The sequence below is a fragment of the Cibotium barometz genome, chromosome 27, assembly GCF_041138505.1.
Source record: "Cibotium barometz isolate CiBa-2024 chromosome 27, ASM4113850v1, whole genome shotgun sequence".
Taxonomy (NCBI): Eukaryota; Viridiplantae; Streptophyta; class Polypodiopsida; order Cyatheales; family Cibotiaceae; genus Cibotium; species Cibotium barometz.
In genome coordinates, this window is record NC_141072.1 from 40,705,537 (window position 1) to 40,726,975 (window position 21,439).

At 39.5% G+C, this 21,439-nt stretch overlaps 1 protein-coding gene across 1 annotated transcript; it reads left to right on the plus strand.

The window, feature by feature from the left end:
• The first annotated feature begins 543 nt into the window (after positions 1-543).
• Positions 544-2,078, plus strand: LOC147623394 (uncharacterized). Its single transcript, XM_086821855.1, has 3 exons — positions 544-1,578; positions 1,662-1,756; positions 1,837-2,078. Exons 1-3 carry the CDS (start codon positions 945-947, stop codon positions 1,876-1,878), a joined length of 771 nt encoding a protein of 256 aa, XP_086677981.1. The 5' UTR covers positions 544-944; the 3' UTR covers positions 1,879-2,078.
• The last annotated feature ends 19,361 nt before the right edge of the window (positions 2,079-21,439 follow it).

A 21,439-nucleotide genomic window follows, 5' to 3' on the forward strand; every position in this document is an offset into this window, starting at 1 on the left:
GAACAAGAGAGCATTAATTTTTGTTTTTGTGTGTGTGTGTGTGTGGGGGGGGGGGGAGAGAGAGAGAGAGAGAGAGAGAGAGAGAGAGAGATGCGAAGATACAAAATATGCATCAATTCACCTTATTGAAACGTACATAGGAAAACATTAGTTTATTTGGACTAATGAAACATAAGTAAGTATAGAACTTGAATGGAGAGCTCATTAGTCTTGATAACTCTGAAGTGATGTGGGACTGCAAGAGTGCCATTGGAGTGCTCAAAAGCTATCGTGGGGGTGGGGCATTGCTCATTGGAAAAAGTCAACACGAGGAGCTGCATGGCCTCGGACTAGTTAAGTCTTATATGGTTGAACTATTTACCTTGTGTCGTTGATTCGACTCTGTATGTGAATAAATTAAGGTGGTGCAGAGGGAGAACACAATGGTAGGAACTTTCGTGTGTTGAGATTTCAATCTCTTGGTTTAAGGATAGACGGCTAGGATTGAATAGAGGGCAGATCTCATCAAAGGCTGGCAATGTGTACATGTAAGGAAGGTGGCTACGGAGACCCTAAAAAACCTTCAACAGTTATGGAGTCGCTATTTTGAACGCTGGTTGAACGATCAACTTCGATAAAAGACCAGACAACTCACTTTGCCACCGTCTCTTTCGAGCCAGGAGAAGGTGGCATGAAAGAACGATTCGCATTTCCCTGCATAATACATACAAAAGACGAGAGAGTACAGAGAGAGAGAGAGAGACAGACAGACAGACAGACAGACAGAGAGAGAGAGAGAGAGAGAGAGAGAGCGAGAGCAAACGTGGGCGCCAGCGCGCGCTTACGCACAGATATGCTGTGCACGTTCCATAGCTCAAATTATACGTTTGCAAAAAGCACGGTTAGCTGAGAATTTTCCCATCGCGAGCAAAGCAGAGGGGAAAAAAACAGCGCAAAAATCAAGCATGCCTGCAGTCCAATCATCGACTCATCACCATCATCTGCATACGCAGGAGCAGCTGCATCTTGTCGCAGCTGAGAAAGATTCTTTGCTCCTCTGTGCAGAGAAGCAGCCTTTCTTTCTTCATTTGCTTCGAAGAGATAACAGCTTGCGCGGCTCTTCTACACGTGGCTTTGCACCCGGCGTTGTCCCTTTTATCTGGGAAGCCTCCCCAGGTTTACCTAAACCCGATTTACTTCACGACCCTAATCATGATCATGATCACTTCTTAATCCGCCCACTTACCCCCCCTCCCATGCTGCAATCTCACAGCTTCAATCAGCGCCTAAGCAGCATAAATCCAGATCATAAGGACTCGCAAACTCGCCCATCTCTCACTTCTAAGCTTAAGACAGTTCTTAGTGGGCGGCGCACGGGATTAGCTGCCTCGCACAGTAGGATTAGTTCTTCATTATCTCATAGATTAGCTGAAGAGGTGCCGCATTACTTCTCGCCGAGAAGCAGCTTAGATGACCTATTTCCGCAACCACCAAAGTCTTCTAATCCTTCGTCTTCAGCTTCCATCCATGGAGTACAGAGCCCAGTACCCGCCGAAGATGGCATGACGGAAGGATCTGCAGCTCTGAATGCTCTCAATGGTAAAGGTTATAATTAAGATTAACTATAAGCTCTTTAATCCTTTTCTTTCTCCCCTAATTACACCACATTATTTGGCATGCAGAGGGCCTAGCTCAGCTGAAAAAGCAATCTTCTGCACAGCTACAACAGACTACCTTGCTGGTTCAATCAAAGCACAAGAAAGGAAATTCGGCCATGGTAAGGAGGGCTGTCAACCAACCAAATTGATGTTGCTAACTAAGGATTTAGTTATATTTATTTGCTTAAATCCTTGGCAGACAAAGGGGTGTTGCTGCTTTCTACCGACATGCGAGGGTTGATTTATTAGTGGCCCCATTCTGCACGTGTTCATTTCGACACACGCCGGTAGCACGTGCGAGCAAGTAAACTTGTGTATGTAGTCGATAATGCGCTTTTTTTTAAAAGCATTTATTGGACAATGTAAAATAAAGGCAATATTCAAAGGCTGCCTGTCTTTACTTTTGAAAAAAAACAACCAAAAAGTTAATGTGTCTTTATTTTACATAAACTATCGTTATAAAATAAAGACAAGGGCAAACTTCAAACGAGATTTTTCAATTTATAGCTAATGGATAATACATTAACTGTTGAGTTTTTTCTAGCATTGGTAATGGACCATGGTTAGACACTATTAGTTCAAGCATTTAAAGCCCTACTAAGAGGAGCTCATGTATGTAAGGCCTAGATTATGAAGTGTAGTCAATGGTTAAGCAAACCGTGATATCCTGTATCTCCAGGGATTGATAAAAGCTTTAATAGCATCACAAATTCTTCTTTCCATGGCAAACAAAGAGAATCTAGTAGCCCATTCTAATGTGTGTGTTCCTCAATTGAATGTTGTGCTTCGAGTGCCTTCTTTCATTAAAATGTTTTTCTTAAAGACTGCCATTTTATTAGAATTCCAATTGATTACCTTGTGCGTGAAACAACCGTTTACTTAAGTAGTTAGTATAAGATAACCGTGATCAAATAATTGTTAATTAAAGCATCATGTTAAGAGATGCCAACTTTTGTATAAGAAAAGGCCATTGGCCAAATATAGTACATCACATCCCTCGTCTCTCATGTCTATATGTAAACGCGTGTGTGTGTGTGTGTGTGTGTGTGTGTGTGTGTGTGTATTTTTTTTCTAAGTGTGTGTGTGAGTGAGTTGAGTTTGCATGAGGGAGTGAGTGAGTGTACATAGCAGAGAAGCAGCTTGAGACCGCTTCGACTGTCACCTCCATCCCTCTGCTCTAATATATGTAGCATGATTAATGGTTAGTAAAAGTAGGCTAATTCTTTACATGATGGTATCACTAAATAGAGGTTTAGCCTAGGCTCATGCTTCTTCCCATGAGCTATTTTTGTTTTTATGTATATGTAAGTGCTCTAATAAAGGAGCTTTCATGAAGTTCAAGAATTGAGTCATATAGACTCTTATTGAGCTGCTCTTATTAAAGGAGCCACTTGTTTGTGAGGCTTGAAAGAATCACGGTGTCTTGCAAGGCTTAGATAGATATCTTTACAAAGGATTAGATATCATTGTGTTGTGAAGATTCTAGCTTTGTTTAGAGAGGTTTGCCAATTTGAAGGAAAATTCTAGGTGATGGGTTGTACCATTGACTAAGATATCACCATGTTCCCCCCATCTAGAGATATACCTGGAAAGTTGTCGATGATGAGGCCTTGGTGTGCAAATGTCCTCTAGTGCATGAGTATGGATATGTACTCATGGAGCAACTGCTACATTAACTTAGCCAAAAGAATAGTATGCTATAAGCTTAACAAAGATGTAATGGCTATTGAAAATCATTGGGAGTTGCTTGGGATATTCTACCATTTTTAGGTAGGCCATATATGTGACTCCCTTGTTTTTTGTTTTCTTTTTTGTTTTTTTTTTTGGGCTCCCACCTTGCAAGCAATAGGTTCTTTTGGCTACTCTCCTTTATGAGAGAATAGGTTCTTAAGGCTTCTGCGTAGCTTCTACACTTATTTTTCACATCCACAGGGGTAAAAAGAGCATAATGAGTTTGTCTTTGATGCGCTCATAAGTTTGTGTTGCAGACATGCGTATTGATTCTTGAATTTTTGGCTCAAATGTTATCGAGACAGTAGGTAAGATTGCTAGTTGGTTACCATTGGGGTTACTTGAACACACAAGCTCTTATGTAGGTGCTGAATGTATGAGAGGGGTTAGGTTGTTTGCATGGTGTTTCTTGGGCCTCCATTCTTGTCGAATCTTAGGTGAAGCCATTGGGGTTGAAGTCGGTGGTGAGACTGCCTTCACTTTGTTTGATTTTGGCAACCATATGATGGGATTGCCATCATAGTGCACAAGCACCCATCTTTGATGAACATTATAAATTGGTGGCTAATGCTTTTGGTGCTGAGGATTTTTTCTTTGTTTAGACTTAGGGGACCTTTTGATGTGCTTGGGAATCCAAGATTTGGTATTACCTTGGTAGTACCCTTGTTCTTTGTAGTAATCTTTTTGGTACCCACACTTGTTGACTTGTTGGAGTTCTTTGAGGAACTCGCATAGGCTTTTGTGGACGATGTTATGGAATACTTTTATTTTTCCTTGGCCTGTTCTGCATTGAGAAAGAGGCTTTGATTGTCGAGGCACCCAAATTTGATTAGCACCTTCGTAGTAGCCTTAGGCTACAAGTAGCTGCTTCTCCACCCTCATTTTGATACCATTAAGATACCTTGATTTTGGTTGTCTTGGTGGAGTTTTATTTTTAATTGAAGTGGAAGGTTTGCTCGGGGGTTCACTATGTGTAAACACTCTATATCACATGCGTTCAAGGCCTATTTAAAAAAACCCTTATCTGTGAATTTTTCATGAATAAATCACACTCTTTTTCTATTCAAACTGTAAATACCCCCTTTAAATGGTACCCTTCCTGTATGTAAAAAATATGTTAAAATGGATTTTTTAAATCCCTTCTGTCAAACCCACGTGCTATGCATACATATTTATGAGTGACCCCCTCTCGAGAAGGTTTGGGACCCTCTATCACATTGGTTGGCACTGAGGTTACAAGTTTGAGGCTCATAGGCATTGTTGATGATGAGACTAGAGTCTCCTGTGGAGTGGTTATCATTTAAAATTGGGGGGTAATGATCAGAAAAAAGGTGCCTCCTTCATGAGGGGAGATCCCCACTCTAAGGTGTCAAAATTCAGTTTTTTTAATGTTTTCTTTGGTCCTTAGTCCACTCTTCATCTTATGTGAGCATTTACTTATTTTTGGGAGGTTTTTCTTTTATTCTTCAATTTATCTCCTCCCTACATTTTGATTAATCTTATTGGTCCCTCAGAACCTTAATCCAAAATTTTCAGAAAATCTAGACCCTTAGACTAAGGTCTTTTATGCAGATTATAATTTATTTCTAATGCACCTTAGGAATTTCTTTTTAAACTTCTATTTTGGGGGAATTTATTTTAATAAGAAAGGATATTTTTTCATCCAAAGATATCTAAAAACTGAATTATCTCTCTCTAGAATATTTTCTCTCTCTAGGTCAAAACAGATAGAAAAGAGATCTTTTATTATTCTGAAAAGGGGATTGATTACAAGGGAAGAAACTGGTCATCTTGAGGGGCTGGGGAGGAATCTTACATTCTCTCCCTCTTGAAAAATGTGAGATGTTCTCATCTCACAAACTAGGTGTAATCTCGCATCAATTCGGCTTCTTTCTCCCAAAAGGATAGAACTTCCATTTGCTAATAATTCTCTTAGAATTCTGTTCCTGAGAACCTTCTCTCAAACATCAAGGATTTCTTCAGGTTAGAGTCCCATCTGTCCTTGGACTGAAGAAGTTAAGATTTCATCATTAAGCACATGATTCGGGCTCGGTACATACTTTTTAAGTAGGCTGACATGAAATACATTATGTACTTTGAGATGAGGAGGCAGATTAAGTTCATAGGCTAAGTCACCTACTTTCTTTGAAATCAGATATGGCCCACACAGTATCTGGGGGGGGATAACTTCTTGTACTTCCCAAGAGATAGAGAACTTCTTTTGGGGCGTACTCGAATGAAGACCATATCTGCATCTTTGAATTTTCTGTTTAACCTCTTCTTATCTTCTGCATACTACTTATGTCTATCCTGGGAAGCTTTTATATCTTTGCAGATTGACTGGATCTGCTGCTCCATGTCGTCAAGCATATGTCTGGACATCTCGACCCTAATCAATGGGTCGGACCAAGTTAATGGTGTTAGGCAGTCTTGTCCATACAGAGCGTTGAAAGGGCTCATCTCGATACTTCGGTGATAAGAGGCATTGTAGGCAAATTCGACTATGTGCAGATAGATTAGCCACTTCTTGGGTTCCCTGCCATAGCATGACTGAAGTATATCTTCGATTACTTGGTTCACCCTTTCTGTTTGACCATCGGTCTCGGGGTGGTAAGCTGTGCTGAGATCCAAGAGAGTTCCTACTGCTTCGAAGAATGTAGTCTAGAATCTTAACGTGAATTTAGGATCTCGATCATTTACTATTCTCCTGGGTAGGCCATTCAATCTGAAGATTTCCTTGAGGAACACTCTGGCCACATCCACTGCAGTGTAGGTTAGTCTATCAACTACCACAAAGATGGAGTTGTAACCTGATTGCACTGAAGTTTGATTGGTAGTAAAAGCAGGGCTTTTTGCTTGGTGTATGGATAGTCTTTGATCAAATGATCAATCCCACATTTAGTACGGGTGAGCACTGGCATGTCATTGGGTAAAACTGCCACTTGTTGTGGTTGATGTGTATGACTCATATTCTTGTTTGGGTAATCGGCTACTCGATGTGGCCCTCCACAGCCAAAGCATTGTAGTGGTCCCCTTCTCAAATTCGAATTCATGTCCTTGGCCTTCCATTGTACCGTGGTTTGAAACACAGGTACTGGCGTGATATTTGGTAGAATGTAGTATTCAGCCATATAACCTCAGCCGTATCCTCGTAATACTCTCCACTAAGTTCTATTTCCCGCACCATATCGACATCTTCTAACGGCTCTTCTATCAGCACCTGATTGATCTTAGCCTGTGGTGGTTGTGGCGGTAGAACTGGTGGTGGAAGGGTGAAGCGTCTTGCGCCCGAAACATTCCCCTAGGCAAGTAAGAAGAGTTGGGTTGTCCCGCCATCGTATAGTAGTGATTTGTACAGGTGGTGTCGGTAAAGCCAATGGGGCTCTAAGTACTGGTAGCTGTGTAACATTTTGAAACCTTGGATATCTACACATTGAAGTGTCATGATTTTCTAATTTTACACAATGAGCACAATAGAGTAATGGCCTCACTCTTAACTGTGGACACTCAGTGGTGGTGTGATTTAATCTACACATAGAGCACCACACCAATTCCTTACGGGGGTAAGGTGATTATGCCCATGCCCAGATGTTTCTCTTCCCTCCTTGACTTTCAATTTTTCTAGTATGGCATTATTGAGCTCATCCACCGTCATGTTTCTGACTTGCTTGCTTCGGGTTCCAATTTCTTGGTGGCTCGAGACATGCAAAGTCGTAGTTGCTGAAGATGTTTTAACATCTTCTGGTTGTGGCAATTCTAACATATTATCTTCATATTCGATTGCCAATTTGCAGCATGCATCAAGAGTAGCAGATCGGGCTAATACTAGGTAATCATGCATTTTATGGTCTCTAACCCCCCCTTCGGAAACAAGGCAACAACTAATCATCATCAGTTAACCTTTCCCAAATTTTACATCTCGAATTTAAGTGCTTCAGACGAGAAACATAGTCCGTCATCGACTCTTCTTCCTTTTGTTTAATATTATGTAATTGTGCCACAGGGCTCCACCTGTCACCACTTACGGGCAAAACTGGGCACAAAATCATTCTTTAGCCTTGTGAAGTTAACCTTATCCTCAGGCTTAAGAGTTCGGAAACATTGATGAGCTTTTCCTTCCAAGGTCAGTGATGAGAAGGCATGTATCATTGTCACATAACTGACCGGCTCGTAGGTTTCACATGTGGATTCAAAAATCTCTACATGTTGGATAGGATCCCCGTTCCTAGAGAAATTTTGAATAAGTTTTAAAATGATATGTGGTTTCATTTGGGAAGGTCGGGATTCTAGAGTAGTACCTAGTTCTCTGACCATCTCTGCTGCCATATTCAGTAGATCCGCCCTTGTGGTGGCTACATTAACGTCCATGATCGGATCTCTCCTAGGTACTTGGGGAATTGCTCCCCCCCTTCCTAGGCCACGTCCCCTACCTGTACTGACTCTTCTAGGTATTTCGGGTCCATGGGATTGTCCAGCAGCATCTTGGATTGACCCCCCATTCATTGCCTCTATACGTCTTTGCAGAATCAGGAGTTCCATGTCTTGTAGGAATGTAGGATTATTGATCATCTTCTCAATATCCTTTTTGGTGTAGAGTCTGTCCTCTACTTCAACTACCCTGCTAGCCAAGTTCTTCTATAGTTGTAAATCCTTCCTCCATTCTGGATTCCTCATTTATGGGTTCCAAGTTTGGAATTTCTCCCTCGCTTCTATCCATAGCTATTTTTGGTTTCTTCCCCCGTGTACTGAAGTGGGTTAAGACTTCCCGTTTCCTTCTTCTCAGCTCTTGTCCTACGAGTGTCGAGCTCTTGTTTCCCTAAGCTCAACACTCATAGTTGTCGTTCCACCTCACTCTGTTTGAGGTCTAACTCTACTTCCTTGGTAGTGGGGAAGAATATTTAACCCGTCCTAGCCACACTTTCCATGTCTCGTCTTATTCGAGGGGTGCCGGTATTCGACAGCCTAGAATTCGACAATTGGAATGGCACTTCTTGTCGTGGACCGAGTCCACAAGCTGGTTGACGGACCCATGCCCACAGATTGCACTTCTTCCTCATGGTTGGTTTGGAGACCAAAAAATCCCTGGGTGATATCAATGATACCACTGGACCTGGTTGGGGAGGGTGGTTTCTCCTCTTCCCCAAACAGCATATCTCAGTCCTTCTTCCATGGTCAGGTTTCTTAAGATACTCAGGTGTGTGCTTGCGGAATGTCTTGATCCCACACTTCTTTGGTAGGAAGATCCTGGGTGATTTGATGTACTATCGTCGGGCGTAAGATCGTCTCCGATGCGTTTTTCGGATCTTAAGTGCATGTATATATGATTTGATAAGCTATTTGTCAACCCAATTTGATTTTACTTTTTATTTTATCGCTCTATTTCATATGCCGTGAAACTGCAGATAGTGGTTCATGTCGTGAAACAGTAGATAGTGGTTCATGTCGTGAAACTGCCAGAAATCGTTCTCCTGCACTTTCACGTGCTCAAAAATTTGTGTACCCTTAAGGTTAGATTCCCTCTTTGTGGTATAATACGCCTTCCTTAACTAACCCTTCTTGTGGCCTCGGTCTATCTCCAATCATTGGTTTTGGCCTACCCGTGAATCAGTAGAAAATCGTTTCACATCATGAAACAGTATTAGTTTCATGCCGTGAATAGCTTCAGATCGTCTCACATCGTGAAACATTAAGGGTTTCACGCCGTGAAAGCTTTAGATCATTTCACGTCATGAATGCCCTCCTGAACTTTCACGTGCTCAAAAATCTCTGTTTAGGCCAGACCTTAGGAGGAATTACTTTTATCATATATATGAATCCTTAGTCTTTTTTTGGGGACTTTTCATATCTTAGAAGTTAAAAAGTCATTTAGCTCTTGAAAAGGGAAAAGGCTTTTCAGTTATGGACGTTCTTGATACTAGGCGGATTTTCTATGTAGCTATGGGGGATTTCTGAATGCAAGATGCAGTTGTTTATCTATTTGTCAATCTGTTTGTCAGTCTATTTGTCAATCTAGTTGTAAATCTGTTTGTCACCAGTGTTGTCATTCAGTTTGTCAGTTTGTCTGTCACAGAAAGTCTGAAGTTCTTTAAAGTTTGTGGAAGATGTGATAAGCAGTAAACACTGGCGATCAATATCTTTTAAACACTGGCGATCACGGTGTTTGTGATGAATTTCATGTGCGGGCTTACATTCTTCTGATAATGGCGAGTGCTAAAAACATTCTGGTTTGAAGGCAGATTTTGATTTGAAGATGGATTTTGATTTGTCAATGCAAATCTCAGCAGCAGTCAAATTTGTGAGCATTCATGGTGTTGTGATGCAATGTCAAGGTCAAGTTTGCTTTCTTGGGTAAGGGGGATGAGTGCCAAGAAGATGCCCGCGAGCAGCAGTTATGGTGGCGGTTACAATGGTAGTTATGGTTCTTGGAAGTCAGATTTGAATGGTAATACATTCTAGTAGAGAATTCACTATAGCCTTCATATTCTTATTTTGTAAGATCAGTAGTAAGGCGGCAAGGTTCTTAGCAAGGAGGATCATGGTGGATTTTGGCAGTATGGCAGATTTTGACAGTGCAATTTGACAACACAGTTGACAGTTTTTCTGATTTGCAGACTGAATTTGCTTTGCAGCCAAAAGGTAACTTTTTATGGCAATGGTTTCAAGGAGAAATCATAATATTATCAATTTAAAATGTTTCAATCAATTTTAAGCAACCAATTAAATGAACTTTGCGGATCTCGGTATAGCATCCGTGGCTCTCCGTTTAGCAAATTTAATGGGTCTCGGATTGGCGTGGTGCATCTTTCTTGAGGGCTAAATATGATTGTTGTATTTTAATGACGTGATCATAATGGGAGGTAAAAAGAAGAAGAAGAAGAAGTGCAAGATTTGCATGAGTAGGAAGCATGAGGTTTAAAGTTTGTGGAAGATGTGATAAGCATGAGGTTTAAAGTTTGTGGAAGATGTGATAAGCAGTAAACACTGGCGATCAGTGTCTTTTAAACAATCTCGACAGATTGCAAGGCGTTAGGATAAGGTTTTTTATTTTTGGAAGGGGAATCCTGTGATTTTCGGTGTTAATTATGGCACTGATTTCGTGAGCGATTTCTAACTTGAACCTACAGAAAATGGTTTCACAACGTGAACGACTTTTCTGCACTTTCACAAGAAAACTTCCCACGTCAAATTTTGTGACTTTGGGTGCGTAATACTTATCCAATTGATAGCAAATCGACTGTGCCACTCCTAAAGAACGAAATGCAAGTTCTTGGCACATTCAATGGTCCCTTATGTTTTTGATTTTTATGGATTTTTTGAAACAGAAAGAAAACAACACACCAACTTGCTCTTAATGATGCAAATATAAAAATTAACAAGAACAAACAGTGAAGCCTTATCTTAGAAACCCTCCACTACAAACACACACAACATCACAACCAATTTCTTACAATGTTTTTCTACCACACACATCTTATCCATTCATTTTACACACAATGCACTACCAGAATGCAAGGGCAATAATGAATCCTATGCAATGAGAGCTGAAACTCTAAGAGGTTGGAAAAAACAAAGGTGTTTCCCCGGTAACGGCGCCAAAAATGTTATGAGCTACCACACCTCCAAGAGGGAACTCTACACATTCACCTAATGGATGAGCAATAGATCATAACTGTCATAGGGTACTTACCAATGCTTTGATCTTGATCCCCTTGAGGCCTCCAAGATCGCTCATTAAGCTCCAAACTCCAAGCTCCACCTCCACGCTATCACCATGGAGTCGCTCACACCTTTGCATAGGACAATCACTCTCTCTCTCTCTCTCTCTCTCTCTCTCTCTCTCTCTCTCTCTCTCTCCCTCTCACACAAGCATGAATCATACAAGCATAAAAGAGGCACAATGCTAGAATGCTCTCACTCCTTCAATCTCTCTCAAGACACAAAGGGAGAACTCTCAATAGCACAAAGGGGATTGTGTCTCTTCATTATGAGAAAATGCCTTATATACAATTAGCCCTTATTCACACTTGGGTGCCCAAAACTTACTTATGAGGCCTTGGGTGGCCAATATCTCATAATGTACAACTTTTATAGTGCTGTTTCATGACACTTATTAATGTCCTCAATTGAGGATCATGTTTGTTAATCCAAAATGGGATTAACACCAAGGTGTGAATGCTTGGGGGCCAAGATACGGGTCAATTTATAATTCTCACCATTCATTCTCTTATGCAGCTATAGAGTCCTCTTCTTCTCCATTCTCTTCCTTCTTTCCTAAACTCTTACCTAATCCAATTAGAGCTGTTATATGCACAATGTGTATGTGTGAGTGTACATGTGAGAGAGAGAGAGATTGAGTGAGAGGAGGGTCAAGCCTCCATTAGAGTGTGATGGCAACAGTGGAGTGGAGCTCTTGGGTGCTCCTACAGTGAGAGGGCAGCCACAAGAATCCCAGCAACCAGCATTTAAAACAAGGTGAGTGACACACCCCAATTTGCATTTTGTGCATTAGGCCATGGTAGATTGGCTGCTTGATTGAGATGTTTGTGCTCTTGAGTGCCATTCGGTGAAGCCCCATGACATTTGGATATTCCTTGTGCCTTTCCCGTGGCTTAAGGGCCCTCTAGATATCTCAATAAAAGAACTCATCAAATTCTTGGATACCATTTGAATTTTCCTCCAAGATTTCAAAGAGGAGAAGGCTCGCATGTGCAATGACATAGATTTGATGAATCTCATGTGCAAGGCCTTGCCTTCGACCTCAGCAGAGTTTTAAAGGAATGGATGATTGACATGTAAGCAATTACAACTTGTGCACTAGCACAAATAGTAGAACCTTCTTGGAAGTTATAGCTTGTGCATTAACATAAATAATATGACCTTCTTAGAAAATAAGTTCTAGCAATATATATAATTAAGAATAACTTCAATTACTATTATAAACCATGTAAGAAATTACAACTTGTGCATTAACACAAATAGTATGATCTTCTTAGAAAACAGTTTCTGGTAAGATATCATTAATAATAACTTTAATTACTATTACAAACCATGATTACAAGTGATGCCAACTGTGTTGTATCCATATGCTCCATAAAGCAGAAGGCTATATACACTATAAAAGAAGGGACCATAGAGTAGAAAACTATATGCACTACAAAATAAGGGAGCATAAAGTATAAGGTACACTGTAAAAGAAGGGACCACAGAGCAGAAGGCTATATACAATATAAAATAAGGGACCATCATAGCAAAAGGCTGATGATGTTGAGACTTTTGAGCATGCAATCATCTCCTGTGGTGAGGGTGGTCGATGAGGCGTTGGCTTTGGAGCTTTTCCCTTGAGTTCCTTGTTAGATGGTTGCGCTTGGGGAACTTCTTCAGGAATAGATGTGGATTGTGTGGTTGTGGCATTGGACTTTTTTGGTGAGGATGGAGCTGAAGGGGTAGATACTTCGCAAATCGTTCATTGTTGATGCAACTAGCAGTTCATTGTGTAGAGGGGCTTCTGTGTGGAAGAGGCTTGTAACTTTTTGCATTCAGCACCATAGAAATCCATTAGGGGGTTGTATCCTCTTCTGTGCAGTATTGGTATTGTCAACTTTGTGTTGTTGACCATTCATGATTACCCTATCGCTCTAGCAAAGCACAAAGGTGCCTAGGAAACAATAGTCCATTTATGCCCCAAGATCAAATCTGCTTCCAACACATACTCAACCACAAAAAACTTGCAAGTAATGGGGTTAGTTTCAATATACATTGTATGTTCAAAGTACCCCAAACATGGCATGTTCAAAGCTTGTGTAATTGGAATTCTTTCAGGATGAGCCCGTAAGTGTTGATTGACCTAACAAATCCCATAATGGTCAAAATTTGACCAAACTAATCTAGAAAATTCTAGAATCAGTTTGCTTGGTTTGAAGCTCACTTTTTCCTATAAATAGAAGCCTCCCCCTTTGTAAAAGCTTAATAGTGTTTATGCACTCTCACTCTACTCCTACCCAAAGCCATTTACATTGAATTCTCTTGATATTTCAATTGTTTTTGGCTTAATCCTCTCCAAAGTAATTGGTGGCCACTCTTGCTTCAAACAAGAGTAGAACCCTCAATCCATCAAGCCAAAGGAAAGCCTACAACTCCTTATAAGCTAAATTTTCTGGAAAGAATTGTTATCTGATGATGAGTTCTATATGAGAGAACCTGTATAATTGAAATTCCCATGGAGGAATGTTCAGATGGAAATTTCCATCTAATGGACCATTATTGTGTTAAGGATATGAATGATATGATCTGAAAGAATTGTTATCTGATGATGAGTTCTATATAAGGGATCTTTATCCTAGAATTCTGTTGGGTTCACTAGACTGTAACAAGGAACCCCAGAATCAATTGGATCTTAAGGGAAAGAGTTTTCCTCTAGTTTGCGAGATGAGGACATCTCATATTTTGTAAGTGGGGTAGGATGTAAGATTCCTCCCTCCTCCAGCTTTTGAGGTGTGCATGTGTAAGAACCTCCAGCTTTTGAGGTGTGCATGTGTAAGAACCTCCCCTTCTGATCTTATAATTATTCCCCTCTCTGAAATAAAAGAAAGATCTTGTTTTACCCTGTTTTGGCCTGGAGAGAGAAAATATCTAGAGAGAGGTAATTCAAAATTGAGATATTTTTGGATATAAAAATCCTCCTAGTGTCTAAAATGGTTTCCCCTTGTTGTTTTGGTGGTGTCAATGGTGTACTTGTTTTGAGTATGGTTTTTTTGCCATAGAAACAACTACTTTGTTGACAACAAGTGCGAATAGTCATGAGTTGTCTCATTGTTGGCTAAGCCCTTATAATATACCGTCTCTTTTTGAACGCTATATTTCCATTTATATTAGTGTGAAATATATCTTTTACATTTAGATGCTTTTTATGTAGTGTTCGTAACTGGAATGCCGATAATGACTTCAACAAATCACTATGAGATTAGTGGATTGTGCGACAGATTGCTACTGTTAACACTTGACCCAGTGGATCAAGTTAAGGGATAACAAATTAAAAACCTATATAATTGAAATTTCCATAGAGGAATGTTCAGATGAAAATTTCTGTCTAATGGACCATTATTGTGTTAAGGATATGAATGATATGATCTGAAAGAATTGTTATCTGATGATGATTCCATATAAAGGAACCTGTATAAGTTGCCAAATTTCTCTCTACCCTTTGAGGTAGTAACTGATGCCAGTGGTTTTGCCCTGGGATGTGCGCTCATGCAGGAAGGTCATGCAGTGGCCTATGAATCTCGAAAACTCAGAACGCATGAGAGAAATTATGATGTCCATGACCCGGAGCTACTTTCAGTAGTCTATGCCCTGAAGTTATGGAGACATTAGCTACTGGGTCAAAGATTCACTTTGATGTGACAGATCATCAGAGCTTAAAGTGGATTTTCACTCAGAAGGATCTCAACATGTGCCAAGGAAGGTGGATGCAGACCCTGCAGGAATTTGATTTTCAAATCAAGTACCGCCCAGGCAAAGAAAATGTGATAGCACATGCCCTCAGCAGAAAAGCCTCCTTTCCTGCAATCATAGTGGTGTCGAATCCATTGATTAATGAAGCAAGAGAGAAGATCATGCAGGATAGATTCTTTGGTCCTATTGCTACACTACTTATGCAGGAAAGCAAAACTCCTCAGAAGTTGAACCGAGTTCAAGGGTATAGCCTGGATGAAGGAATTATGTATTATAATAGCAGGCTATGCATTGCTAATGATGATGAGGGAACTAAGGGTCAAATTATGAATGAAGCCCATAATAGCCTTATAGCAAGACATCTAGGTTTCATCAAGCCCTACATGTCTATAAAGAAAAGCTTCTTTTGGCGTGGACTAAAAAAGGATGTACTTAATCATGTACATCAATGCCTGATATGTCAGAAAGTCAAAGCCAAGAGAGTAAAAATGCCTAGGAAGTTACATCCATTAGACATCCCCCAGATGAAGTGGGAATGTATCACTATGGATTTTATTACTGGACTACCTTCAGTGCAATCAGGTTACAACTCCATCTTCGTGGTAGTTGACAGACTAACCAAAGTTACCCATCTGATTCCAGTAAAAGAAACCTACACTGCAGTAGATGTGGCCAGAGTATTCTCAAGGAAATCTTCAGATTGCATAGCCTACCCACAGGAGAATAGTAAGTGATCGAGATCCCAAATTCACGTCAAGATTATGGACTGCATTCTTCGAAGTAGTAGGAATTTTCTTGGATCTCAGCACAGCTTACCACCCCGAGACCGATGGTCAAACAAAAAGGGTGAACCAAGTAATCGAAGATATACTTCGGTCATGCTATGGCAGGGAACCCAAGAAGTGGCTAAGCTATCTGGACCTAGTCGAATTCGCCTACAATGCTTTTTATCATCGAAATATCGGGATGAGCCCTTTCAAAGCTCTATATGGACAAGATTGCCTAACACCATTAACTTGGTCCGACCCATTGATTAGGGTCGAGATGTCCAGACATATACTTGACGACATGGAGCAGTAGAGATGCAATCAATCCGCAAGAATATAAGCTGCCCACCAGGAGACAGACAGAAGCAGTATGTAGATAAGAAGAGATCAGACAGAAAATTCGAAGAAGCAGATATGGTCTTCATTCGAGTACGCCCCAAAAGAAGTACTCTATCTCTTCGGAAGTACAAGAAGTTATCCCCCCAGATACTGTGGGCCATATCTGATTACAAAGAAAGTAGGTGACTTAGCCTATGAACTTCTTCTGCCTCCTCATCTCAAAGTACATAATGTATTTCATGTCAGCCTACTTAAGAAGTATGTAACAAGCCCGAATCATGTGCTTAATGATGAACTCTTAACTTCTTCAACCCAAGAGCGGATGGAACTCCAACCTGAAGAAATCCTTGATGTTCGAGAGAAGGTTCTCAGGAACAGAATTCTGAGAGAATTATTAGTCAAATGGAAGTTCTATCCTTTTGAAGGCGTCACGTGGAAGAAAGAAGTTGATCTAATGCGAGATTACCCCCAGTTTGTGAGATGAGGACATCTCCAGGATTAAAGAAAATAATTAAAAAATTAAATTTTGACACCTCAGAGTGGGGATCTTCCCTCATGAAGTAGGTGCCTTTTTCTCATCATTATCCCAAATTTTTAATCAATTAAATGAGATATTTTCATCTCTCCTCTCTCCTATTTCAAAACTAGATCCAAAAAGTAAGCTGAACTAACCCAAAAATGGTCAAAAATTGACCAAACTGATCTGGAAAATTCTAGAATCAGTTTGCTTGGTTAGAGGCTCACTTTTTTCTATAAATAGAAGCCTCCCCCTTTGTAAAATCTTAATGGTTTTTATGCACTATTAGTCTACTCTTGTCCTGAGTCATCTACATTGAATTTCTTAATAATTCAATTATTTTTGGCTTAATCCTCTCCAAAGTGAATTGGTGGCCACTCTTGCTTCAAACAAGAGTAGAACCCTCAATCCCTCAAGCTCCATGTAAGCTAATTTTCTTACTTGTTTAATGAAAAATCTATGGTTTTCTTAATTTTTATGCTTTGCAAATGTTTGAATTAAATTTTTATGCTTTGTAAATGTTTGAATTAAATTCAAATACTATGCCTTTGATAAAAAGACCACCCCCTTCTCTTCTTTACATTCCAACCTTTCTCAATCCTAGAAAGATTAACTAAGGGATTAATTAAACTCTTCTTATTGTTTACTCTCTTGAATTTAGAAAATTGTGTAGATTAGAGTTCTATAAATATGATTTGGGTTAATAGTTAAATATGTTGAAATATACAAGTGAATAGGGTGTGTGTGGGAACAAGCTCTTGGATAGAGGCTGTAAAAGTTGAGATGTAATTGTGAAAGAACCTGTGAAAAGGTTAGGAGAATCTACTGGGAGAGAATAATGGGTAGCATGAGGGAATTTAGGAGTGTGGAGTTATTCTGGGAGATAATCAGAAATCAGGGAAAAGAGAAGAGGTGGAGAGAATCAGGCAAAAGGTGGAGATATTCAGGGAGTGAATCATGGAGAAATCAATGGGATTTGATGCTTGATGTAAACTCTATAAATTGAGGCAAGCTCTAATGAGAATTTGCTGGTTTTTGAGTATCCATGCCTACATTAATCTATCTGCTAATTATTCACTAATTACGTCTTAATCATTTCTTAATCACTTTGTTAATCATGTTGATTCTAGTGTTTGATCCACCATAGCTCATCATTTTGCTCAAATTTCAACATGGTATCAGAGCCATGCCTAGAATCAACCAGATTTATGAGCCCATTAGTGAATTAATTAGGATTAGTAAAATAATTAGTAAAATAATTAGCAAAAAAATCAATTTTTTAGTAAGCTTTCACTTCTCCCCTTCACCCCCAGCCAATGGAGGACTCCATTCTCCTTGCACACATAACATTAGGCTAAGCCCTCTTAGGTACTCATAGTAGACTCATAGGGCTACACACATCTCAAATCTTGTGGGCTAATTTAGCGCAGAACGCCGGCGGGAGCTCGATTTGCAGGCTACGTTTTTCTGAGATGTTTTGGTGATTTCTACTTCCACAGATCAAAGGTCTCTAATTCCTCTTAGCCCAAGGGGTAATCAAGCATGCTCTACAAGCTGGTGAAGACAGAAATCAATTTCATCAAGTCTACAGAGAGATCCAAGCTCTTTATCAAATCTACAGGTGACTTTGGTAAAACAGAGATTAAGCTTTCATTATTTGGTCAAAGCTTGTGTTTCTTGGCTTAATCCTCTACTAGACTCATTGCTATTGATGCCTTTGAAAGCATTTGAGCTCATTTGAAGTGGAAGGCACCAGATCTGGACTCCCCGCATACTCTGTTTTCTGCACACAAAACAGAGCATTAATTTGCTAATCAGTGATTAATCAGTGCTAATCACTGTATTTTGGTGCAATTGAGGGTTCAAATTAACCATTAGGTATCTGATACAGATCCCTATAACTTCAGATTGCAAATCGGAGTTGGTTTGATACTCCAACCATCCCGTACAAATTGGTTACCCTTAATTTAATGTAATTTCTGGTAAAATTGTGCTGATAAAATTGTGAAAATCATCATTTTGCATTTAACCCTTGGTTAATGCCTGTAAATCTCACTCAAATACAAGATTATTCACAGCCAGAGTTGCATTTGCAATGTGCATGAGAATGAATGCTATACGCATTATGTATTGGGCACATTTTATCAGTGTAAAAATGGGAACAGACACTGCCCTTGTCCAGATTAAGGCAAGAGGTAAGACCTCCCGCATAAATTTGGGTTTGCATTGCATAATGACAAAAGATAAACATAAAAAGCCCAAAGGAACTGTCAGCAAAACATTGAAACATGTTGCTCACATGGAGCAAAAAAACCTGACGGATGAGCTCATGGCCCCAGCCATGAAAGAAGAAGAATATCTCTTCCCAAGAAGAGGTTCCACACCGAGAAGAAGATCTGAAGGAAGACATGGACATGAGAAGAGAAGCTGCCACGAGAAGAGAAGCTGCCCCAAGAAGACTGAAAGAAGAGACGGACGCGTGGAGAGATGCTGCCACGACAAGAAGACTGAAGACAAGAGAAGATGTGAGGCTCCAAAGAGTGAGGAGCCATGTGAAAATCTCTGAGAGAGAGAGAGAGAGAGAGCCCACAACCCAATGTAACCTGCCCCAATAAAGTAAAACCACCTCTGGGCCACCGCCGATGATGTAGGCCAAGTGGTAGATGTATGTGTGAGCACTTTAGTCAAGGTCGCGGGCACTTATAGTAGCCTTGGACACATTGAGAGAGAGAGTGTCAAGGACTATGGAGTTTAGGGACTTGAGGCACTGGTCGCGGACTGTCAAGTAAGAAAGAAACTTGATACAGGGTCCACGTGTGCTGAGATAACTTGAGGGGAGGAGTAGACACTGGTCGCGGACTACCAAGTAAGGGGAGGCAAACTTGGTATAGGGTCTAGGTGTGCTAGGATTATTCACTTGAGGGGAGGTGTTGAAATATACAAGTGAATAGGGTGTGTGTGGGAACAAGCTCTTGGATAGAGGCTGTAAAAGTTGAGATGTAATTGTGAAAGAACCTGTGAAAAGGTTAGGAGAATCTACTGGGAGAGAATAATGGGTAGCATGAGGGAATTTAGGAGTGTGGAGTTATTCTGGGAGATAATCAGGGAAAAGAGAAGAGGTGGAGAGAATCAAGCAAAAGGTGGAGATATTCAGGGAGTGAATCATGGAGAAATCAATGGGATTTGATGCTTGATGTAAACTCTATAAATTGAGGCATAGCCCTAATGAGAATTTGCTGGTTTTTGAGTATCCATGCCTACATTAATCTATCTGCTAATTATTCACTAATTACATCTTAATCATTTCTTAATCACTTTGTTAATCATGTTGATTCTAGTGTTTGATCCACCATAGCTCATCATTTTGCTCAAATTTCAACAAAATAAAGAATGATAAAAATGAGAAATGGTCAGCCATACAAAGGAGGTTATGGTAAAATTTTCCAGAATTTTATGGAAAAGAAAGTTGTTTTTATGTTATTCCACAAGAGTAATTCCCACCATTTTTGCATCTAAAAGAAATATTCTAATTACTCCATGTACATATTCACCTATGAATATGCACGGATATCACTGATATTAATTATTAAAATTGATTTCTATGCATAGAAAGATGCATAATGGAATTTTTTTATTATAAAAGTGTTATTCTTATTAAATTTGATTTCTATACATAGAAAGATGCATAATGGAATTTTTTTATTACAAAAGTGTTATTCTTATTAAAAATGATTTCTATGCATAGAAAGATGCATAAAGAAACTTTTTTATTACAAAAGTGTTATTCTTATTAAATTTAATTTCTATGCATAGAAAGATGCATAAAGGAATTTTTTAATTATAAAAGTGTTATTCTTATTAAATTTTATTTCTATGTATAGAAAGATGCATAAAGGGATTTTTTTTATTACAAAAAGTGTTATTCTTATTAAATTTGATTTTTATGCATAGAAAGATGCATAAAGGAATTTTTTTATTACAAAAGTGTTATTCTTATTAAAATTGATTTTTATGCATAGAAAGATGCATAAAGGAATTTTTTTATTATAAAAGCGTTATTCTTATAAAAAATAATTTTTATGCATAAATAGATGCATAAAGAAATTCTTTTTTTTATAAAAGTGTTATTCCCATTAAAGTTGATTTTTATGCATAAACAGATGCATAAAGAATTTTTATATCCGACTCGAACCTTGAATCAGACTATGACCAAGACCAAACTCTTTCGTCAGTTTTCGAGGAAAGAAGGTGTGACCAGTTTCGAGGAAAGAAGGTGTGACCAGTTTAGAAAAATACACTCAAAACTCTCGCCAAATCTGAAACTAAGTTTGAGACCCTTCGAATTGATCTATGGATCAAGGTTACAGAATTCGAGGAATTCTGGTATAAAATTCAGAATTTCGTTCAAGAAGTTTTGGGGATACTGATTCAAGAAATACTCATTATATTCAAAAGAAAATCAAACTAAAAACTTGCATAGAAACCCTATTTTCTTAAAGAACTGTCTTACGCTAGAATGCTGGAGGGAGCATTTGGTATATGTTTTTCTAAGGGGAGTTCGGTTGCAACAGCTGGGAGTGTTCAAAGGACAGCTCACATGCCAAAGCCTGCCCACAGGTCTTGACCAGCCTCGGTGTGGTTGAAAAATGGTGCGCTTCCGGTATGATATAGACGAGCACCGATGAAACGGTCCCTGATGAGTGAAGTGCCAGGACACCTAATGAAGATCCTGGAGGGTTCTGACCAGGCGATGCACGCGCTCGTGGTGCCTAGGACACCCATGAGTATGTCATGGAAGATATGTATAATGGACGAAATGATTATTGTAATTTGATATTGGATCTCATTGTTGAACAGTTGGTCCCAACGGAGAGTCTAGAGTGATACTGTTTTTTTGAGAAACAAGGGACTGGATGGAATTTTTGAGTTATGATATCTGTAACCAATAATTGTTTGTCAATGGATTATTTTATAAGTTAAATTTTTAAAGAGGAGTG